This window comes from Anomalospiza imberbis, chromosome 24 (assembly GCF_031753505.1).
Source record: "Anomalospiza imberbis isolate Cuckoo-Finch-1a 21T00152 chromosome 24, ASM3175350v1, whole genome shotgun sequence".
NCBI lineage: Eukaryota > Metazoa > Chordata > Aves > Passeriformes > Viduidae > Anomalospiza > Anomalospiza imberbis.
The window spans coordinates 621120-641250 of NC_089704.1; the positions used below are offsets into that span (position 1 = coordinate 621120).

Consider the following 20131-nt stretch of genomic DNA (forward strand, 5'->3'; position numbering starts at 1 on the left):
ACAGAAGTCTGGAAAATCAGGTACTGAGGAGTCCAACCACAGAGTTTAGGAATATCTGTTTCACTCCCACCTCTGAAAATCTCCGCTTTAGAAAGCAGAAGTAGCAATGAATTAAATACTGAATTTCACAGTTACCCCAAGGGTTAGCAAGGCTTGGGGCAGGAAGAGATTGTCACCTCCCTGGTCCCCGTCCCAAGGGTCAGTTCGTCCTGGTCAAAAGGCAGAATTCAACTTAAGCACATCTGAGGCTTGTAGCCCCCTGCAGAACAGAGGGGCTCCTGTCAGCAGGCAGAGCCCAGAGCTTGCGGCCGTGTTTAACCCCTTGCTTTTCCTGTCTCTTCCCTGCAGGCCCGAGGTGCCGACATTCCGGACATCCCGGGGGAGCTGCCGCTCCGCTCCTGCGGCAGCACAGCCAGCATGAAAGTGAAGAATGTGAAAAAGTAAGAGCAGATTTCTGTGGTTTTCCTGTCTTTCCTGGGCTTCCAGTTTTGCTGTGCTGAGTTTTGGCTGTTGTGCTGCAGTGCAGGGCATTCAGCAACAATTTGTGATGGTGTATCTTCAGCAGAGCAACCCAAATCCATGTGGAACTAAGGCAATTTGAGCTAATGGAGCCTAAAACTGGGCATGAGAGGTTTTGCTGGCTCACTCTCCTCTTTCTGGCCATAGAAACAAAGCTGGGTAGGATTTGAACCTCACTGTTGCAGTGTTTTTAATATTCTTCAGTGATTCTTCCTGAAAGATATTAATTTAAAGAAACCCCACAATAGAGCATAGTATAATAGAACAATTATTATAATGGAACAAAAATCTCAAAAGAAGCCCAGGCAATGTGTAAATGAGATAATTTTCCCTGTCTCCTTATGCTCTGGAAAGCTAAACCAGGACAAGTGGGTGGCCTATATGTATTTTTTATCTGATTTTTTTTTTCTCTTTTCTTTTTGCATTCTGCCCTCTGTAACTTCATTTAATGGATTTTTCACAGTTTTCCCTTCTAAGGGATATTTTTTCTTCCCTGATCTCCCAGTTTGTTTTTTTTTCCCTGTGGGCTCATGCTGTATTTCTGTCTCTGCCTGTCTCCCAGAGACTGTAACCCAAGTCATTATGTGTGCAGCAATGGGGATCAGAAATAATCAATATTACTTTGCTAAAAATGCTGACTTGAGGAGCAGAACTCCCCGAGATTGATGGCTCTGTGCCTTCAGCTCACCCCTCCAGTGCTCTGCTGAGAGGGAAATGGCTCTTTGTTCCAGTGCTGAGCAGCCAGATGCTGCATCTCACTTCCCACTTGTATTCCCGTGGGAAGAGGGAACTAGATAATGACGATCTCATTGGCTCACCACCAGGAATATCTATAGGAGTCTGTAATAGCTTCAGCAGAAGCAGGAGCATGTTGCAGAGCCAGAGGAGCTCCCCGGCAGCCACCAGTGTGGCTGGAGACACTTGGGAATAATTATGCCTGACTTTTGAATTTGCAAAAGGCAAAGGATAAATAGAGTTTGTTCTGCACCCTCAGATACATCCCCCCGGGACTGATGGGCTGTGATGCCTTTCACAGGTAAAGTTCTGCTTTCCTCGTGTCTCGTGTAAGGCTGTGGATGTGCATTTGTGAGGTGCAGCTGCTTGTCCCTGCTCCGTGTGCATCCTGAGGGATGTGGTGCTGCTGGAATGTCACCCAGGGATGCACTGGGATGTGGTGCTGCTGGAATGTCACCCAGCTCTCTAGGATGCACTGGGATGTGGTGCTGCTGGAATGTCACCCAGCTCTCTAGGATGCACTGGGATGTGGTGCTGCTGGAATGTCACCCAGGGATGCACTGGGATGTGGTGCTGCTGGAATGTCACCCAGCTCTCTAGGATGCACTGGGATGTGGTGCTGCTGGAATGTCACACAGCTCTGTAGGGATGCAGTGGAAAAGCCACTTGGCATTTCAGCTTTCCTTTCTCACTTGATTCCCTTCCCCACCGTTTCGGTGCATCACATCAACAAATCCCTGTGTTGCCTTGGCTTTAGGATGAGAAAGTTGTTGTTGCATTGTATCAGTACCTGTTGTTTATCTGTGTTGAGTGGTCTGCATCCATCTCATGGTGTGCTCTTGGTGTGCTCCAGGTTATCCTTTACAAAGGGGCACTTCCCGAAGATGGCTGAGTGTGCACATTTCCACTATGAAAACGTGGACTTTGGCAACATACAGGTGAGTCTTGGATTTCTCTTACACATAAAACACCTTGTGCTTCCTGCTGGCTGACCCGGTGGGGAGGCGTAGAGGGACCTCCACTGAGGCTTATTTCGTTTGTTGCTAAATGTTTAGTGGTCAGAAGTTAAAGCTGTAGAGACTTTATTTGGAATTGCTTCTATGTGCTGGGCCAGAATCTGCACTCAGTCACGTGGAGCTCTCCTTTGAGCTTGGAGATGGTTTAATTTCCACTGGATTTGGCTGATGTTACTGTTTTAAAACTGTATCAAACATTCAGTCTTGAGTCATCTGTAATCACTGCCTGTGTATTTTTGGTTTGAGTGTGTGTGTGATTAAAAAATTGTGTGAATGTATTTATGTAAATATAAATAAATCAAATTTACCCCTTCCCTTAGCTCTGCATTGTGCATTGCAGAAGCTGTGTCATCAAAATACCAGAAACTGCTTGTCAGCCCGAGCTGCATTTCTGGAAGTGTGCAGGCTTTGCTCCTCTGTGATCCCTCCCTCAGGAATACAGGCAGAAGCATTTTCCAGGGAGGGCTGAGACCCAGGAGTTTCTCACAAACAGGACACATTTTGTTCTGCACTTAGAGGAGCAGGAATGCCTCCAGCATCTGCCAGCCTTGTAGCCAAAAGGAGGTTACAACCTTTTCATTTGTAAAACATTTCCTGTAATACCGAGTGAATTATTTACACCCTTCCATGCTGCCGTGCTTGACACTTTTGCAAGCAGAATTATGCAACTGGGTTTTTTTCTCTGTCTCTGTAAAATTCTGGCTGGGAAGGAGCTTGGGTCCTGTTCAGGGCTGGGATCTGCTGTTGCTCACACTTGGTGGCTCTGGGAGGGTTGGTTCTGGGGTGTGGGCTCTGCAGACACAGACACAAAAAACACTGGGCACGACGTAGAGTGCAAAGAGCTCAGTTCCCATGGAGGCTCCTGGGAAACGGGCAAGCAGGAGCAGAACTCTGCTGAAAACTGTTTATTTCCATTTTCTGTGTGTAGGAGCAGCGTGGCTGATCCATGTCCCTGCTTTCTGTCTCCTGGTAATTTGCTGATTTGACACAACTAATTTTTCAGTAATTCTGGACAGAAGTTTTATGTTGGAGCAGGTCTGTATCTGCACAGATGTGGTTTTTGCATCCTGTGGTCCTCTGAGTTGTCCCTCCCATCGTCCAGGGGTGTTCAGCACAATGTGCAACTGGAGAGGGAGCACAGGCTGCGCATGGCACGTTGTTTTGATGACCAATAATTAATTCTTTGGTGGGTTGAAGCATTTCCTGTGATGTTTTCAGGGTGGCAGGGCAGACCTGCGGGTTTCATCTTTGTCTTTGCAAGAGGCAGAAGTAAAATCAGGTGATATATCATTTCCAGGTTTTCCTGAAGCACGTTCTGCTGGGAAGCTCCCACAAGCAGGAGTGGTTGAGCACTGCTTTTTGTGATGTCACTGCTGCTCCTGCAGCTTCCCCTGCTCTTGCTCAGTGGTGCCCTGGCACAACCAGACCAGAGGCTGTAACCAGAGGAGGTCTGCCTGAAAAACAGAGATTGTGGAAGGATCTAGCACAGGAAATAAAAATGGTATTGGTTATTGAGCTGTTATTGGTTATCTCAGTCCTGAGCTGTTTTCTGTGTCTGTGCTGTGAAACCAGGAAGAAAACGGGCTGGTGGCAGCATGAGAAGAACTCATAAAATTGAGACTCTGTGTGTGTTGAGGGCTCAGTTCTCTGTTTCCACCACATCTGCCTCTGAAAAGCCCTATGTGTTTAGCTGTTTGTGTACCTACAGCAAAATTTGTGCCTAAATACGGTGACTCAGGCCCTCTGTGCCTGTAATTGCTTCCTTTTCCTAAGCAAGGTTTCTGATAAATCCCCACCGTGTCAGGACTTTTTTTATATGGTGAAAAATCTCTTTGAGAACAAGAGCTTTGCTGCTGAAATGCGAAAAGATAGAGCATTGCAGCACTTCCTTAGAATACCAGTATTAATGGTAAAATAAATGAAAGCTGTTAATACAACAGCAGTATCAGTTGGGAGATTTAAAAATAGGTTCACACAGGGCTCATGCATTTTAATCAAGTTGGAGGCCTCTTTGTGCTCCCAAGGTAGGGCAGAGAATAGCAGTGGGCTGGAGTGATGGGAAGTGACAGCTTGGCACCTAATAGAGAATTACTGAGTTGCATCTGAGGGGTGGTGGGTGTAAACTGCTTTCAAAATCTATTCACTGTTAGAAATTTGCATAGTAGAAATACAGCTTTATCTGTCCATGTCAGGAATTGTGTAATGCTGTCTATTAACAGCCTGGCCAAATTTCAGGTTGTTTTGTAACGTTTATGTCACTTATAATATGGTCTCATGGTGCAGGAGGTATTAATAGCCTGACATTTCACCTGATGAGATAGTTTTAAATTAAATTGCTGAGAGGTATGAAAAGGGATTTGTTCTCTTCTAATCCTTGCACTGTGCTAGTAAGGCTGAGTGCATTTTGGGGGGCTTTTTCTCTTCAGAAATGTCCTTCCACACTGCTTCCAACAGCAATATCTTACCAATACCTGCGGCTGGCCAGCCAGGCACGTGTGGTGTCCCAGGAAATTGCTGGTTGCCAGGCAAAGGCAGTAATGTCAAAGCTGTCCGCCAGGTTAAGCCTCACAGATTGCATCAGTGCCCAAAATTGACTGGCATTTTGCTGAAATACCTTATGTTCATTGCTGTATTTATTTTAAGGGCTGCATCATTAATTTTTAATTTCTAATGAAAAGCCAGGTTCTGCCTCATAGATGTGTTTTAGTCTGACATGGGATAAATATTCAGAACTGTGGTTCAACTTCTTCATGGTCCATCTCCCAAGGAGATGCAATGTTTCTTCTCAATTTACCTTTTTCCTAATTTAGCTGCTTCTCAATTTACATAAAATACAAGGTATCTCTCCTTTTACTTTTTTGACCTGGTTCTCACTCATTGAGCACATTGGTGGTAAGTCTACGTAAAAATCTTTGTACAAATAGAAGGTCATTTCCAAGTGGTTAAATTGCAGTTGTGCAGGAGAGTGTGTAATTACAGCTGTGAAATGATAAAAATGCCCACTGTTCAACATCAGCACTTTGCATCTAATAAGTACAAGCTTTGTTTTATATCTGTTCGGTTTCTATCAGATTTACGAATAAATAACTGAAAAGAACTCATCAAAACTCTGTGGGACCTACTGAGGCAACTTCAAATTCCCCAAATTTAAAAATGTGAGATAGAAGAATGGATATGGAGTCCCATAGCCTTCTGCTTGCATTAAGAACTGACTCTAGACTGAGACAGAGTAAAATTTCTTTTATCATTTAAGGAGATATTAATGTAATTCTATAAGTATATGTTAAAGAAAGTCTGCCAAGTCTCCAGGAGCATTTGGACAATGCTCCCAGGGATGCACAAGGTGGGAGTGTTGGGGTGTCTGTGCAGGGCCAGGGGTTGGACTGGATGGACCCCGTGGTCTCTCCCAGCCCAGGATATTCTGTGATTCTATGAAATATGGTTTTACTTTACTTAGTGCTAAATGCCATTAATACAAACAGGAGAAAGAGTGATTAGGAATTCCTTAAATATCTACTTCCTGCCAGGAATAAATACTCTGTTCTTCACTTGAAAGAATTAAGACATTATCTTCAGCTGAGTAGGTTTTGGTGATGGAATATGGAGAGCTGATCAGCTCTACGCTTCCCAGATAATATTCTTTGCTCCCTCAAAAGCCATTTGCTCAAGGCAAGTGCTGTAATGCACATTTTATCACTTCAGCATCTTGCATTTGACACAGAATTATCCCTTCAAACAGCACAGTCTCTGTGTTTGCCTTGCTATATCTGATGTCTAAAAATAAATCCCTGTGGGAGCAGGACTGGGTTACAGATCCTCTCCTTATCAGTGCAGCCTTGGCAGGGCCATGGCAGGAATTGTGTTATCAGTGGTAAAGGAAGTATTTGAGGCAGAATCACTTCCGCCTGCGCAGGCATCAGCTGCCAGGAATTCCTGTCAGGAATTGTGTCCTGTGGGAATGCCTCTGCCCTGCTGCAGCCCAGCTGATGGGCTGCCTCCAGCAGCAGCTGGGCTTTGCCCCTGCAATTGGATGTTCCTGTCGTGCCTTAGGAGTTGGAAACATTGCGAAGAGCAGCTCAGTCCTTCTGTGCCTGTTGTCAGCAAAGCCTGCTGTGAAGATCCTCTTCGAGGTCATCTGCTTTTGGTTTGCCTCTTTTTCTTTTGTATGATGATATTCTGGGGAAGGAGGAATAGAGGGGAACGTGCTTGTAAAGGAGTCTGCGTAAGTTTTTTTCCTAAGATGGATTGCAGAGAAGCAAAACTGGTAAAGCCTGGCCAGAGGCCCTTGGCTGGGGTTCGCTGGGGTAGTTTCAGGTGCCACTGCTAAAAGGAGCCTTGTGGATGAGCTGGGAACAACAGGGATGGGGATGCTCCCTGCTCCGTGTCTGCTGGAGGTGGGACAGCCTAGCTTGGATCTCTCCATCAGGAATTTGATCCCAAGCCTGCTCAGTGCCTGCAGTGCAGGAGGGTTTGTTTGTCCCCAGCTCTTCTCTGGGTATGATGCTTTCAGTGCATGGCAGTCAGGAGCAGCATGAGTAGCTCCAGGCTGCAATATCATTTATCCCACTCATTTTGTGAAGTGTTTAAGAAGGAAAAAGTATTGATTTTTAAAGGCAAAACATAAAACAGCAGTTCCCCATCCCAGTCCCTTGAAAAGATGCAAGTTCTCAGTAAGAAGCATAAAAATTGGCCTGAATTTTGGTGTGTGTTGGGGCTTTGAAAGACAACTTTGCTCTGTTCTGCTTTGTCTTTATGAATATTTGAGTGAGATGTAGACCCGGATTATGTGTGAAGAGTGGCTCCTTTTTAGCCCTTCATCTTTGGATGCTGTTAATCTCCTCCCAGAATTACCTGGCTGGATTCTGGTATCTTCCCCTCCCATTCCCTGTCTTCTCCATGTGATTTCTTTCCTGTTGCCTTCCAAAGTGGTGCTGGGGATGTTGCAAGGGTTTTTTTAAGGATGTGGGTATATAAAAACAACTGTTCAGAGTGTAGGTGGAAACAGCCTCTACTAACTTAATAATTCCAGCCACAACTCCCTGAAAATTGGCACAGCCTTCTGCCAAGATCAACAGATTTCAAAAATTTGGAGTCTCTGGGCTAAGGTTTCTGCTGTCAAAGGAGTTACGAAAATATTCGAGTAAGTTCACCTCAGTTTTTGGATTCTGCTGTTTCCTGGTCTTGCTTCCAGCTTGCCACAGGCTCCTCAGAAAAATTCTTCCCTGCAACAAGATCACACCTGTGAAATTCCAGGTTCTCTGTTTTTTTCCCCTGGTGAAATGGGAAGAAATCCAGTGTGGGTTCTGTCATGGAAGGATACCTTCAAACGTGGAGCTGTGACTCTGATCCGCAGGGCAGGAAGGAGATCGAGGCTGGTGTTCCTGTGTGGACTTACTGCTAAACCTTTCTGAAGGTGTTTTACACTCTTTGCTCCCTTTGACTGACCGTTCTGAAATCAATACTTCATCTTTTCTTACAAAGGAAAATGCAGTTGGGATGGCATTGGAATGGCCTCTCAGCTCATGGAATGGCTTCTCACAGGGGCTCCATATTTCCCTGGATTTATTTATCTTGATCAGCTGTGTCTGATTCCATTTATTTTAAAAAGATGCTCATGAAGCTGTACCCATGGAAGGGTGGGCTAGAACCCACAAAGAAGTGTTACAAGCAAATGAGATTTTTACCTGTTGGTTCAGTGCAACAGGTATTTTTGGGGCTTTTTTACCTTCTCTTTTTTCTTTTGGATGTTTTTATGAGTTTATAGGGAATAATCTGTATCTCCACAGGACAACAGACCCATTTGGAACAGAAACAGAGACCTCCTGCAGGAATCCAGCTTATTTTTCCTTCTCCAGCATTTACCACTGGAAATACAGCAAGCTGTAGGGTTTTTTTGTTCATTGTGGCTATTTGATGGCATGAGTAAATCTTCAAGTGGCTGTAATAAGCCCAGCTGTTATTTTGACATGTTTGCCAGCCCCATAAATCATCTTTACCAACATGTTTCAGAAAAGTGTTAAAATTGGTTTAATTAGTATCTGGAACACAGTTGTGTTGGAAAATTTTTCTTTCCTGTAGTTTAATGACCTGGAAAAACCAGAAAGCTGCATTATATAGGTAATTAAAATAAGTTATAAACTTGAAAAGATTCTGTGGGCTCCAGAAAAATAATGCCTGTTTTGGGAGTGCTTGAAGGGAGATGAAATCCCGTGTGTTCCTGTCTGTAGCCAGCCATCCTGTTACCAGGAATGGTGTTAAAATGCAGCGTAATGCTGGGCTCAGGGATCTGCCAGCATGCCAGGCTGCAGTGATTTAATAACTGCCTTGTAGATGTGATCCCTGAGATTTACAGGAGCAGGGCTCTGCGTTTCCCCCCTCGTGGAGGTTCATCAAGCCAGAGGATGTATGAGCTGTGAGTCCAAACTTCTGGGGGAACATTGCTGTGCTGTGTTTAACCTGTAGCTGCCTGCAGAAAGGGCAGTTTGTTCAGGCCCTGCTCAGGTGCCAGAGTTTGGAGGGCTGATGACAGAATTGGCAGCTCGGGGGCAGCAAGTCAGGCTGGGGGTGTTAAATGTTCATTTAACATTTAATTTAATTGAATGAGTTGAATGCTCAGCCTTGGCTGGGGTGGGGTGCCCTGCCCTAGGCATGTGTTCATTCATTCCCTGCTGCAGGAGCAGGCTGGGATACCTGACACAGGGAGGGAGGGATGGCATGTGGGGAGAAATTCCTCCCTGGGAGGTGGGCAGGCCATGGCACAGGGAGAAGCTCTGGCTGTCCCTGGGTCCCTGGCAGTGTTGAAAGCCAGGCTGGACAGGGCTTGGAGCAGCCTGGGACAGTGGATGGTGTCCCTGCCATGGCAGGGGTGGCACTGGATGAGCTTTTGGGTTGGATGTCCCTTTCAAGCCAGACCATTCTGGGATTCTTTAATTCTGTGTCTAGAATTTAACCTGGTCCTGCAACATTTGTTGACTCTCTTGGTTTTTACATCTTTCTGCTTAAGGTCTGAGCACACCACACGTGCTCCACCTCTGTCTCCAGGTGTGCTCTGTGTCCTGAACCTTGTGACCATTTGCCCATGGTGCTTCCATGATGTGGTTTCCCGGTGATTTCCAGTCCTGGAACATCAGCACTGCTTCACTCGGGACTGCAGTGTTACAGTGTTCTCTCAGCTCAGGGTTGTTCTCTCAGTGTAAAAATCAGGGAGGAGCTGTTGGAGTGCTCCTGACTGTCCTGTCACTGGTCCGGCCTGTGCCCAGCTGTCCTGTGGGGAGGGGGAAGAACTTGGGCTCCTGGTGTTTGGATGCTCCATGTGGAAATGTTTGCTGGCCTGTGCCAGGACTCTGGATGTGCAGCTGCACAGGAGTCACAGAGGCTGTGTCTAGATCTGCTGAGCTGAGACCACACTTTTGTTTGTTTTACTTGCAGAACAGAGATTTGGGCAGAAGATTTCCTGTGAGCATAAACATTCCCAAGGGGCTGGATTCAGGCAGATTTCTCTTTTTCAGAGGAGGAACAGGCACACACTCCCCCCACACGGAGTGCTGGCTGTCTGGAAGGCTTTTGGAGAAGTTTGTGGGCTTTGATGGGTTTGGGATTGTATCCCTTGCTGTGGGGTGTGAGCAGAAGGTGGAGGCTCCTGCTTCCCTGTCCTGCAGGCAAGGCACGGACCCTCGGCTCTCCCAGAGCATCCAGAGCAGCTTTTGGAGAAGTTTGTGGGCTTTGATGGGTTTGGGATTGTATCCCTTGCTGTGGGGTGTGAGCAGAAGGTGGAGGCTCCTGCTTCCCTGTCCTGCAGGCAAGGCACGGACCCTCGGCTCTCCCAGAGCATCCAGAGCAGAGAGCTCTTTGGTCTTGACTCAGGATTCCAAAGCTATCAATTACTGCCTCGTCATTTCTAGCCTTTTTCTCGGCAGAACCTGCAAACTCAGGCTGCTGTTTACCTGGCAAAGAAGCATCAAAGGCAAAGGGAGTGCTTCCATTACACGTGGATGCGTGGCTGTAGGCTTTGAAAAGCAAATACTTACATGGAGAAGTGTGAGATTATCTCACTGCCTCTTCCAGACCCCCTCCCCTGAAGTTTAACTTCTTTCATCTCTTAAAACTAAGTGAAGAAACTTTGATTCTACTCACTAATTCTTGCTTCCACCCGACCAGATAAGTAAAAGAAATATTAATAAAAACTTACTCTGGGACATATTTTTAAAGTGCAAGACATTCCCTACCACCATCCTGAATTTCTTCCTTTCAAATAGTTCATTTCCCAGAAGGAGCTTTTATGAGAAGCTTGTTTAATCTGCATAGAGATGTTTCAAGCTTCATCAGATGATTTTTGGAGGCTCAGGGCATGGTTTGCGAGTTGCAGTCAGAATTGACAACTCTGACTGCAGAGAGAGCTTTTGGCAACATCACACTCAGAATTATGTAAGTAATAATTTAAGGGGAAGATGGTTCCTTAATAGACACCCACAAATCCAGTATTATATGAGTTGGAAATAAAAATACATAGTGCCATATACGTTATATATGTTCAGAATCCTTGAACAGGCCTTAAAATCCATTCTGTTCTATTGGAAAAATGATGAAACTTAGAAATGTGGTTATAAAACAAACTGACTAGAAAAATGCACTTCTTGGGGACGTGGCATTGCCTGGTCCTGCCAGTTTATGTTTAGCTCTCAACCAAAATTTTTCTGATTTACCTTGCAGCAGGGCTGTGTAATTCCTCTGTGTGGTGTTTAAGTGTGAATCTTATTTATTGCAAATATGACATGTCAAAACATCCAGCCTTTAAAAGAACTGATTTTGGACCAGGTTCCCATTTATCAGCTTGAAGTAGTTCAAAAATCAAAACATCCTCTGTTATTTTTGCAGCTTGAGTCCAGGAATTCATTTTGCAATGTTGCTAAATTATTTGATAATTCTTTATCTGCTAAGTCCTGCAATAATTGCAGGTATAGCAGTGCTGGAATGGGCAGGGAACCCACTGGGAGCTGGAGCCTTGGGGCAGAAGGGATTTGCATGAAAGGAGGGGAATGTCATATCAGGACAGGGTGCTGCCTTGCTGAGGTGAGGGGAGCTCAGGGGTTTTGAGGCTTAATAAAAGGTGTGAGACTTGAGAAGCATCAGAGCAGTTCAGAGTCCCCTGGCTAGAGGTTTGATTTAGTGTTGTGCTTTGCCATTTGCTTTCAGATTAAATAAAAGCTGGGTTGGGTTTGGAAGCTCTTTGTGGGGGAGTGAGTTTTTAGGCTGGTGCACTTTGAATTATTGATGGGTTTTAGCAGGAACACTGAGCTCTGATGGGCACTTTGAATACACCCTGGACAGCTGTGTTGTGCTTTATTTCCCCAGGTCCCTCATCCCTTTGAACTTTTTTTAGCCTCCCTGTATCCCTCAATTTCCAGCTCTGTTCCACTAAGTGGAGTTCAAAGACAGCAGAGGGTTCTGCAGGTCGATGCTGACAGGGCACAGGGAGGGTTTGGTCTGGAGCCCTGCTTTCCTCTCCCATCTGATGAGCTGCTCAGGCCTATCCAGTGTCACAAAGATGCAGAACTTTGGCCATTAATCAGTTCACTCAGAGAGTCTGGAAAATAATGTTCCAAATATACCATTTATGATTTTAAGATAATCCAGGGAAGAGGGAAGACTTGGGTCTTTTAACAACAAAATACCCATGTGCTCTTATAATTCTTTGTGGTGCACTGTATGGATGAATGGTTTATTTTCCTGTTATAAAAGCAATTAAGGTGTGGATGATGTGTTTTCTGTTAGGATTATGAGTGTCTGTGTCTTGTGATGATCAGAGTAAGGATAAAACAGCCCCTCTAAAGTAAACTGTGTCTGCAGCAGTAGCACTGAGTTGAATTGCCTGCAGAATTAATAATGAATCTGGATGGCAGCACCTTCCACACAGACCCTGTGCTGTGGGGTTTGTAGGCTCTGTGTGTGTGCTCCAGTGTTCCACAGCAGTTTGTTGACATTTAAATGTGCTTGGCCCCATGGCTGAAAGTGGTTTGAGCTGTGAGAGAGGCTGGAGCATTTTACATCCTTCGTGTGCCCATTTAGACAAGTTACAGTGTCAGTGTTTGCTATAGAGGAACGTTTATTTTACACAGAACTGTTGGTAAGTCATTATTTCATTATTTTCTCTTGGAAACTACTATGCTATTAGTACAAATGTTAACTGAAATACCAGTATTAGAAAGCAGAATAAAGGTTTAAATGTCTTATTTGTCCACAGTATGGAGCAGCTTGGGAACTTGCTCTGGAAAGGTTCTATTTTTCCATAGAACCAGAGAAAATTCTGAGTTGAAAGGGACCCCCAGGGATCATCAGGTCCAACTTCTGTGTCTGTCCTGGTGTGTGAAGCAGAGCTGTCCTCTGTGAGGTCCCAGACCACTGGGAGTTGTTGTGACCACTAATTCCCTTGCCTGGTGATTTAAGGGCTTAGCCGTTTAACTTGGGTTAATGAGCATGGTTGGGTCAGTGAGTCACACTCAGTGTGACAGCAGTGCCAGCCCAGGTGACTCCAGGGGGCTGTCCCAGCTTGGGTTGTGCCATTACTCGTGTCCTCGTGCTTGTGTGTTTAAGCACTGCAAGAATTGAACCCCACAGAGCCTTTTCCCTTGAAATGTGCAGAAACTGGGACCAGGGCAGGGCTGCAGGTGATGCCTCTCTGTGGAGAACAGGAGCTTCCAAGCAGTGCATTGCACAGGGGCAGGGTTACACTAACCCCATTGGAGAGTGAATGAATGTTTAAAAACCAGAAGCCCAGTTCCAATTCCACTGAGAAGCTTTTGGGTAGTTCCCAGGATATGAACCATTTCCAGTGTAACCCAAGTTATTCACAACTCACCTTCCCTGAACTGTCATCTGGGAAATTTAAAGGTTAAAATACTCTTTTCATATCTCTACTATTGTATCTCCTGCCTCTGGCATTTTGGCAGAATTTTCTGCATTAAAAGTGAAAACAGTGTTATAGATCTGTCTGTGACCCTTTATGCAGTTAACCTTGTAACTCTTCAAGTCCATCCTCTGGACAAAACCAATTAAGATTTTGATAGATGGATCAAAAAACCAAGACACTGTTTATGAACTACTTCAAAAAATTAAAGCTTATCCTATTTATCAAGGGTTTCCAAGATAACTTCTTTAATACCATGAATTTCAGGCATTTTGTCGTGCTGTTCTTGCTTCCCTTCACTGAGTCAACATACAGAAGCTGCATTTCTTTATCTGTGAAAGCATTTTTCTTCTTTCCCTGGGATTTTGGATCCATACTGGATACAGTGCTCTTGTACCTGACATAAATAACCTGGGACAGGCAAGTAACAGGGTAATTCCTGTGTGTCCTTATGTTGTGGAAAATACAGCTTCATGTTGTCCAGCTGGCCTGCCCGTGAGCTTGCTGTACATTTAGATGTAACCCCTAGACAACAGCCAGTGCTGCTGAAGTGCTCACGGTGTTGGGTGTTGGGGAATGTGGGAGGTTGGATGGCACAGTGCTCCTGGTTTCAGGAGAGTCTGATTTTCCTGGCCTTTCTCTCCTTACTCCAGGGGACTGTGTGCTGTGCGCCACTGACTGGCTGGGAGTCCTTACTAGGCCTTATTTAGTCAACTAAGAGCTTCGTTCTAGGCAGAATTTAGTAGGAATCCAACTTTGGCATCTTGTGACTGACCAGAAGAGCTCTAAAATCCCCACTGCCTTCACTTTTTGGTAGTAAGAAGGTTACAGTTAGCATTTCAGAGCATGGGATGCTTTTCAGTGCAGCGTCATGAGTTTGATGTCCCTGGACTGACACGGAGTCACTGAGGTTGGAAAGACCTCTCAGATCACCAGGACCAACCACAGACAATAGAATGCAGTGTTTCCACCCTACTGATTCTAAGAAATAATATCACCAGTTATAGAATGAGATTAAAAATTATGGGGATTAAGAATTTCAAAATAAGTCTCACTTTTCCTTAGAGATTTTTCTATGCAATCGCTTAAGTGTACAGGTATCTTCAAAGCTTTCTCAACCAGAGTGAAGAAACTTGTTTGTTTAAAGAAACTTGAGTTTCTCCCATAATTGCTTGAGACCTAAGATTTCAGTGTGATCATTTCAGTCTCTTTCCCAAACTCATTTCTTTTCAGAACCAAAGAGCAGTGACCGTGGTGTCAATTGTTTTATTGTTAATGCCTGAGTTAGAGCACCTTTGTGTTTGCTGGGAAGTGCCTTTTGCGAGAGTGAGGGAGGCTGGAGCCTTATATATCAACCATCATGATATTTACGGAGTCTTATGGAGCCTCAGATGAAACATCCAAGTTTCAGTATCCTCTTAGAGGTTTTCCTCCTTAATTGGGTTGAGATGAAACTAAACCCAAGCACTCATTTTAGGGCTTGTATTGATGCCTGTTTGGACCTCCACCAAGGTTTGGGCATCTCTGTTTCGGTAGGAAGACTGTTAATACTGATGATAAAGACATTAATCCTGTTTCCTCTGTCAGAATCCTGGGAGTTTCCCAGGATGTGGCAGAAGCAGGCCTTTCCTCTGTCCTTCCTCTTCATACTCTTCTCCCCCACCCCATCGCTGCTGAGCACACGACAGGGGCTGTGGGTGTGAACAGTCACCTGGTTGGACTCTGCAGAACTTCTTTCATGGCTCCAGGGTAGTTTCTTTAAATCATTTCACTCCTGTAAACGTCATTGGATGTTTTAATCACAAACACACTCAGTTCCTTCCCACCCTATTTTGTCTGTGTCTGTAGCTGTAGGATTGATTACAGGTTGGGTGGGGCAACCCGGGCTAGTGGAAGGTGGAATGAGGTGGGCTTTAAGGTCCTACCAACCCAAACAACTCTGGGATTTTCTGATCAATGTAAAATCCAATATTAAAACATCAGGTGTGTATGTGTGAAGGAGGTTAGGGTGCCTTGTCTTAACTGACTTATGCTTGTTCTGCACCTTGTATAAATGTTTCTCTTCAATATGGGCAGTATTTACTGTGCAGAGCAGGTAAACACCTGCAGTGGTCATTTTTTTTTCAATATGTAGAAAATATTTAGATCTTAGACCCTCTACACCTGAATTGCTTGTCAGCTGTGTTTTGAATTCTGTATGCTGGTGTGAGTTGAATATTGCCCAAAGCTTGCAGGTTCCCTGGGACACCCCTTTCTTCCAAGGAAGAGCAGTTGGAGAAGTTGTGCAGGGCACAGCTTGTGCTTGTTGCTGGCGAGGTCTGACATGGCAGATGTGCTGGAGCTGTGAGGATGGGATGTGTGAGCAGCAGGAGACAGGACCATGTGTGTGGATGTTGTGCACATGAAGAGATGGGGAGATGCAATAAAGCCCAGAGTTGTGAGTTTCCTGTTAATGCCAGATTCTTTTAGTCTGGCTGAAGTTTTTATGCAGCATCCAGCTAAGGGGGGAAGTTTTGGGTCCTACTCTTAGAAAAGCTTTTGTTTTAGAAAGTTGATCTGACCATGCACCTCTGCTGCTCATTTTCCAGCCCCTGCTTTCCTCCTTCCGCTGGGGGAAGTGCTTCCATGGAGGCTGTTCCATGTTTAACATCTGCTAAGGTTGTACAAAAATGGAAGTGGGTTAGAAAACATGGGTCAGATTTGTCCCAGCTGTGGGACAAGGGCTTTCTGTTTCTTTGGTTAAAAAAGCAGGGTGGGGGCAGATTGGAGATGTGAGCATTTGAAATATTTCTCATGCACGGACACACAAAATCCTGCTTGCACCTTCCTCCAGCTCAGGTCTGGCAGAGTGTGCAGCTAAAGGACTTTCTTGGGAAGTGCTCTTGCTGTGGCTGTGTTCTCTCAAAGTGCATCCAGTGGTCAGTTTGGTCACAGCCTGACCTCTGCTTCATGTCAGGGGATGTAGGCACAGCCTGGTTTGTCCACATGAGTGGTTGGTGATCTTTCCCACTTGTGGGGTCATGGGAGGAAATGGAATAAGTTTCCCCTCAGCTTTTATCACTTCCTGCTGCCAGGTAAGGGCAGATTATTGTCCTTCACTCGCTGCTTGTCTTGTCAGCAAGAGAAGTTGGTGTTGAGCCAGATGATAAATAATGTTTGTTGTGGGGAAGGAATTCCCAGATGTGGTTGTGGTAACGCTGATCTCCCCCTCCCTGCCTTCTGCCTTGGCCTGGTGCTGCCAGGTCCTGCTCAGACAGCTGTGGCTGGAACGTGTCAGCTCTTGGTGTCAGTCACTGCAGGCTGACAGGGAACGTTCATTTTTGATGGACAAGGCTTTTGGAGACCCTGTACCCCCTGCAGAGATAAAGCTGTGCATTATTTGTTCTTACTTACAGACCTTACTTTATCATTTGAAAAAGTACATTTTGCTGCCGTTTCCCAGAGAGGTTCTGGACTGCGCATCCCTGGAAGTGTTCACGTGGTTGGATGGGGCTTGGAGCAACCTGGTGTAGTGGAAGGTGTGGAATGAGATGGGATTTCAAATCTCTTCCAGCCCAAACCACTCTGGGATTTGATGGTTTTATGATATAGTGGATAGGGTTCTAATAAAATTTTAGCATCATGAACTTCCACTTTTCAAAATTCTCATCTTGATGCTTGCTTGGAGTTTCTTGGGAGTGAGGATGGGCTGGGGTGTAGAAAAGGGCAGGAGAAACAGTGACAGAGTCCAAGGAGGTTACGGGCTGATTTTGTACAATTTATGTATGTGTCATAAGTGAGTTTTTGGGGTTCGGAGTTCGTGGGGTCCAGAGGTTGTCAGGTGTTTCTATCCAGTTGTTACCGCTGTGCTTTCATGGCTCATGAGATACAGTCCTGCCTCCACGCTGAGACAAACCCCTCCTGCAGCAGACTGGAGGTGTTTGGTGCTGGCAGGGGAGGGTGTCCCACCTTTGGAGCGTCAGGAATGTTGGTGTTGCTTCCTCCAGCCTCCCTTCTTCACCCAGCACTGAGTTCTGCTTGTGGAAAGGGTCTGGTGGGGCTGTGCTCCAGCAGAACTGCTCCCAGGAGAGCCAGGAGTGCACTTCCTGATGGGAATTCAGCTTTATTCACATCCTGCACCTCCACACGTGGTACAGCCAGGCTCCTGCTCCAAGGCTGTCCATCCCTGCTTGGTTTTCCCTTGTGTGCTTTGGTAAGTTGTGTTTCCTGCCTTTGCTCCAGGAGTTCAGTTCTTGGTCCTGCTTCTCCGTACGTGAAAAATCCCAAATCTTACTCAGCACAGTTCAGATCACACAAATACCTCTTTTTGGATGACAGGAGGCTGAGAAATCACAGCATAAATGTATCTGTACTCTGAGTAGAAAAGGTGCTTAGAAAATGTGACAGTGAGGCAGGATCAATGACTCCCTTAAGCCAATTAAGCTGCTCATTGCCACAGCACTCTTCCCTCCATCAAAATTACTGTTGCTGGGGGTTCTGTGTTGTTTTTTCTCCTCCCTTGGCACTCCTGCTGATATCTCAGGTATATAAGGCATTTTTTCCAGTGACTTTGATTCTTGTCAGCATAGAAAAAAAGTTAATATTGATTTAGCTGGGGAGAAAACAGAAGAAGTGAGTAAGAGACTAGTAGCTTGGAATGACAGGGCTGTATCAATTTCCACTTCCCTCCGAGGAATAATGTGCTTGTGCTCAGCAAATGGAAAAGTAGACTAGGAGTAAAACTGTCACTGGCCTCCCACAGAATGTAATGGATTTTGGAGCTCAGAGAAAAAAAAAGACAGTCATAACTAACTCTGCAATTTTAATGCACTTTCCTTGAAAGTCAGCGGTTTTATGAAATGCCATATGCAGGAAGATAAAAACTGTGTACATCTTACAGAGCTGTATAAAAATGGTATTCACTGCCTTAGTCTTATGTTTTTGACTGTGGATGAATGCACTTCTCAATAAGCCTAAATATGTTATGGATTCGAGTGGCTTGTATCCTTACCTATGTCACCAGCACATAGACTGAACCTGTGAAAAAATGATGGACAAACACTGTAGAAAACCTCATTTCTGGTGCATTCACGTGGCTTTTCTGTGGAAGTGGTTCTTGCATGAGCCAAATAAACATAAATTATGGTTCCCTGATAGGCTGACAGGGAACGCTGTGTGTCTGTGTTCATTGATTGGCAACAGCCAAGGAAAGAATCCTGCTTCTTTCAGTGAGACAGTGAAAGGATGCTTTGTTTTGTGGCAAGGCCACTTCTCTTTTAAATAAATTAATAAATCAGACAGGTCCTTTAATTTAGTTGCCTCTTTGTTTTAGCCCAAAGCCACCAGATGCTGGTTCCTCTTCCAGAGCCATCTCCATTGTCTTGGTCCTGTAAATATTCACACAGTTGGGCTGGGCATTACTCTCATGAAAACCCGGGGCTGCAGGAGCAGGAGGATGATTGTGCTGCTGTTCCAGGATCCAGGATCCTGTCCTGATCCCTGCCGTGCTTTGTAGCGCAATGCCATCTAGTGTGCACAGGGCTCTCAGGATTGCCTTGCTCTGGAAATTCAGCACAGCAGCGCTCTCCCACCTGCATCTAATTCCAGGCAGCTCCAAACAGATTCATTTCTGCCCTGTCCCTGGGAGTGTTCAAGCGGTTGGACAGTGCTTGGACCAACCTGGGATAGTGGCAGGTATCCCTGCCCATGGAATGAGATGGCATTTCATGTCCCTTTCAGCCCAAACCACTCTGGGATTTGATGATTTTATGATTTGGTGGAGATAGTTGTGATAAAAGTTTAGCTTTGTGAATATCCAGTTTTCAAAATTTTCATCTTGATGCTTGCTTGGAGTTTCTCGGGAGTGAGGATGGGCTGGGGTGTAGAAAAGGGCAGCAGAAACAGTGACACAGTCCAAGGAGGAGATTTCTGTGGTCATGGGCTGATTTTGTACAATTTATGTATGTGTCATAAGTGAGTTATGGGGTTCAGCAGTTGTTACCGCTGTGCTTTCATGGCTCATGAGATACAGTCCTGCCTCCACACTGGGACAAACCCCTCCTGCAGCAGACTGGAGGCATTTGAACATGGCTGGGCTGTGCCTTGGGGCCTGTTTTTTGATAGTTTGGGTGCTGGAGAAGCATTTCTTCATTGTCTGTCTTCATTGGTACTTTGATCTCTTAAATTCTGCACATGAAAGAAGACAGTTTTCCTGCCAGGAGGACAGAAGAATCCTCCCCTCTCCTGTGCTGAGGAATGTGCACTGTGAGGGGTTTGATTTCCTTTTCCAGCACTGTTTTGGTGTCGTCGTGTGGTATCCAAGATGTTGGATTCTGGATGCTGCCAGGAGGGGGCTGGGTCTCCCCAGGTTTTCACTAGACCTGCCAGAGAGGATTCATTTCTGAATAATCTCCTTTTGGTTTCAGTTAATTGTGAAACCAGGCTTTAATAGAGTGTGAAATGGAAATAGAGAGAGGTAACACCAGCTGCCTTTATTTACATGTGTTAATCAACACAGACCCAAACAACAACAAATTAAACTCAGCCATTGGGAGGGTATGAAACACTCCAGATTTGGCTGAGGACTTTGAACAACGCGTACTTTGTGGAGAGCTGGAAGATCGGGGGCGTTTTTGCTCTGTTTTAGCTCAGCAGCCGTGGCAGACCCCAAGCAGAGCCCTGCAGCTGCTGTTGCAGCCACACCGGCTGTGGCTGTGAGCCGCGGCCAGCTGGGCTGCCTTTGCTCTGAGCAGTGCCAGCAGTGGAGGGCCTTCGCTGTGCCCTCTGGGGACACGGCTGTGGCGGCAGGGCTGGCCCAGGAGGGTGCCCAGCTGTGCCAGGCGTACCCGAGGGCCCGTCCCCAGGTCCGGCCTTGCCCCTGCGGGCTCCATCAGGCAGTGCCTGAGCGGGTGTCCAGGCTGCTGGCCGCCTGGCCGCCTGGCTGTGCAGCGGTGCCTCTGCGGTCTGGGGGCAGTGGCGG

General features: G+C 45.8%; 1 protein-coding gene across 8 annotated transcripts in view; it reads left to right on the plus strand.

The window, feature by feature from the left end:
- The window catches only part of ARHGAP32 (Rho GTPase activating protein 32), a 240110-nt gene that overhangs the window by 108115 nt on the left and 111864 nt on the right, over positions 1–20131 (plus strand). For 6 of the 8 annotated variants that reach the window (XM_068171905.1, XM_068171904.1, XM_068171902.1 and 3 more), the window contains 3 exons: positions 349–440; positions 1514–1555; positions 2108–2192. In XM_068171905.1, the coding sequence (XP_068028006.1) occupies positions 349–440; positions 1514–1555; positions 2108–2192 (219 nt within the window). The remainder of the gene's footprint in view (positions 1–348; positions 441–1513; positions 1556–2107; positions 2193–20131) is intronic. The other 2 variants (XM_068171901.1, XM_068171908.1) reach the window with 1 other exon arrangement.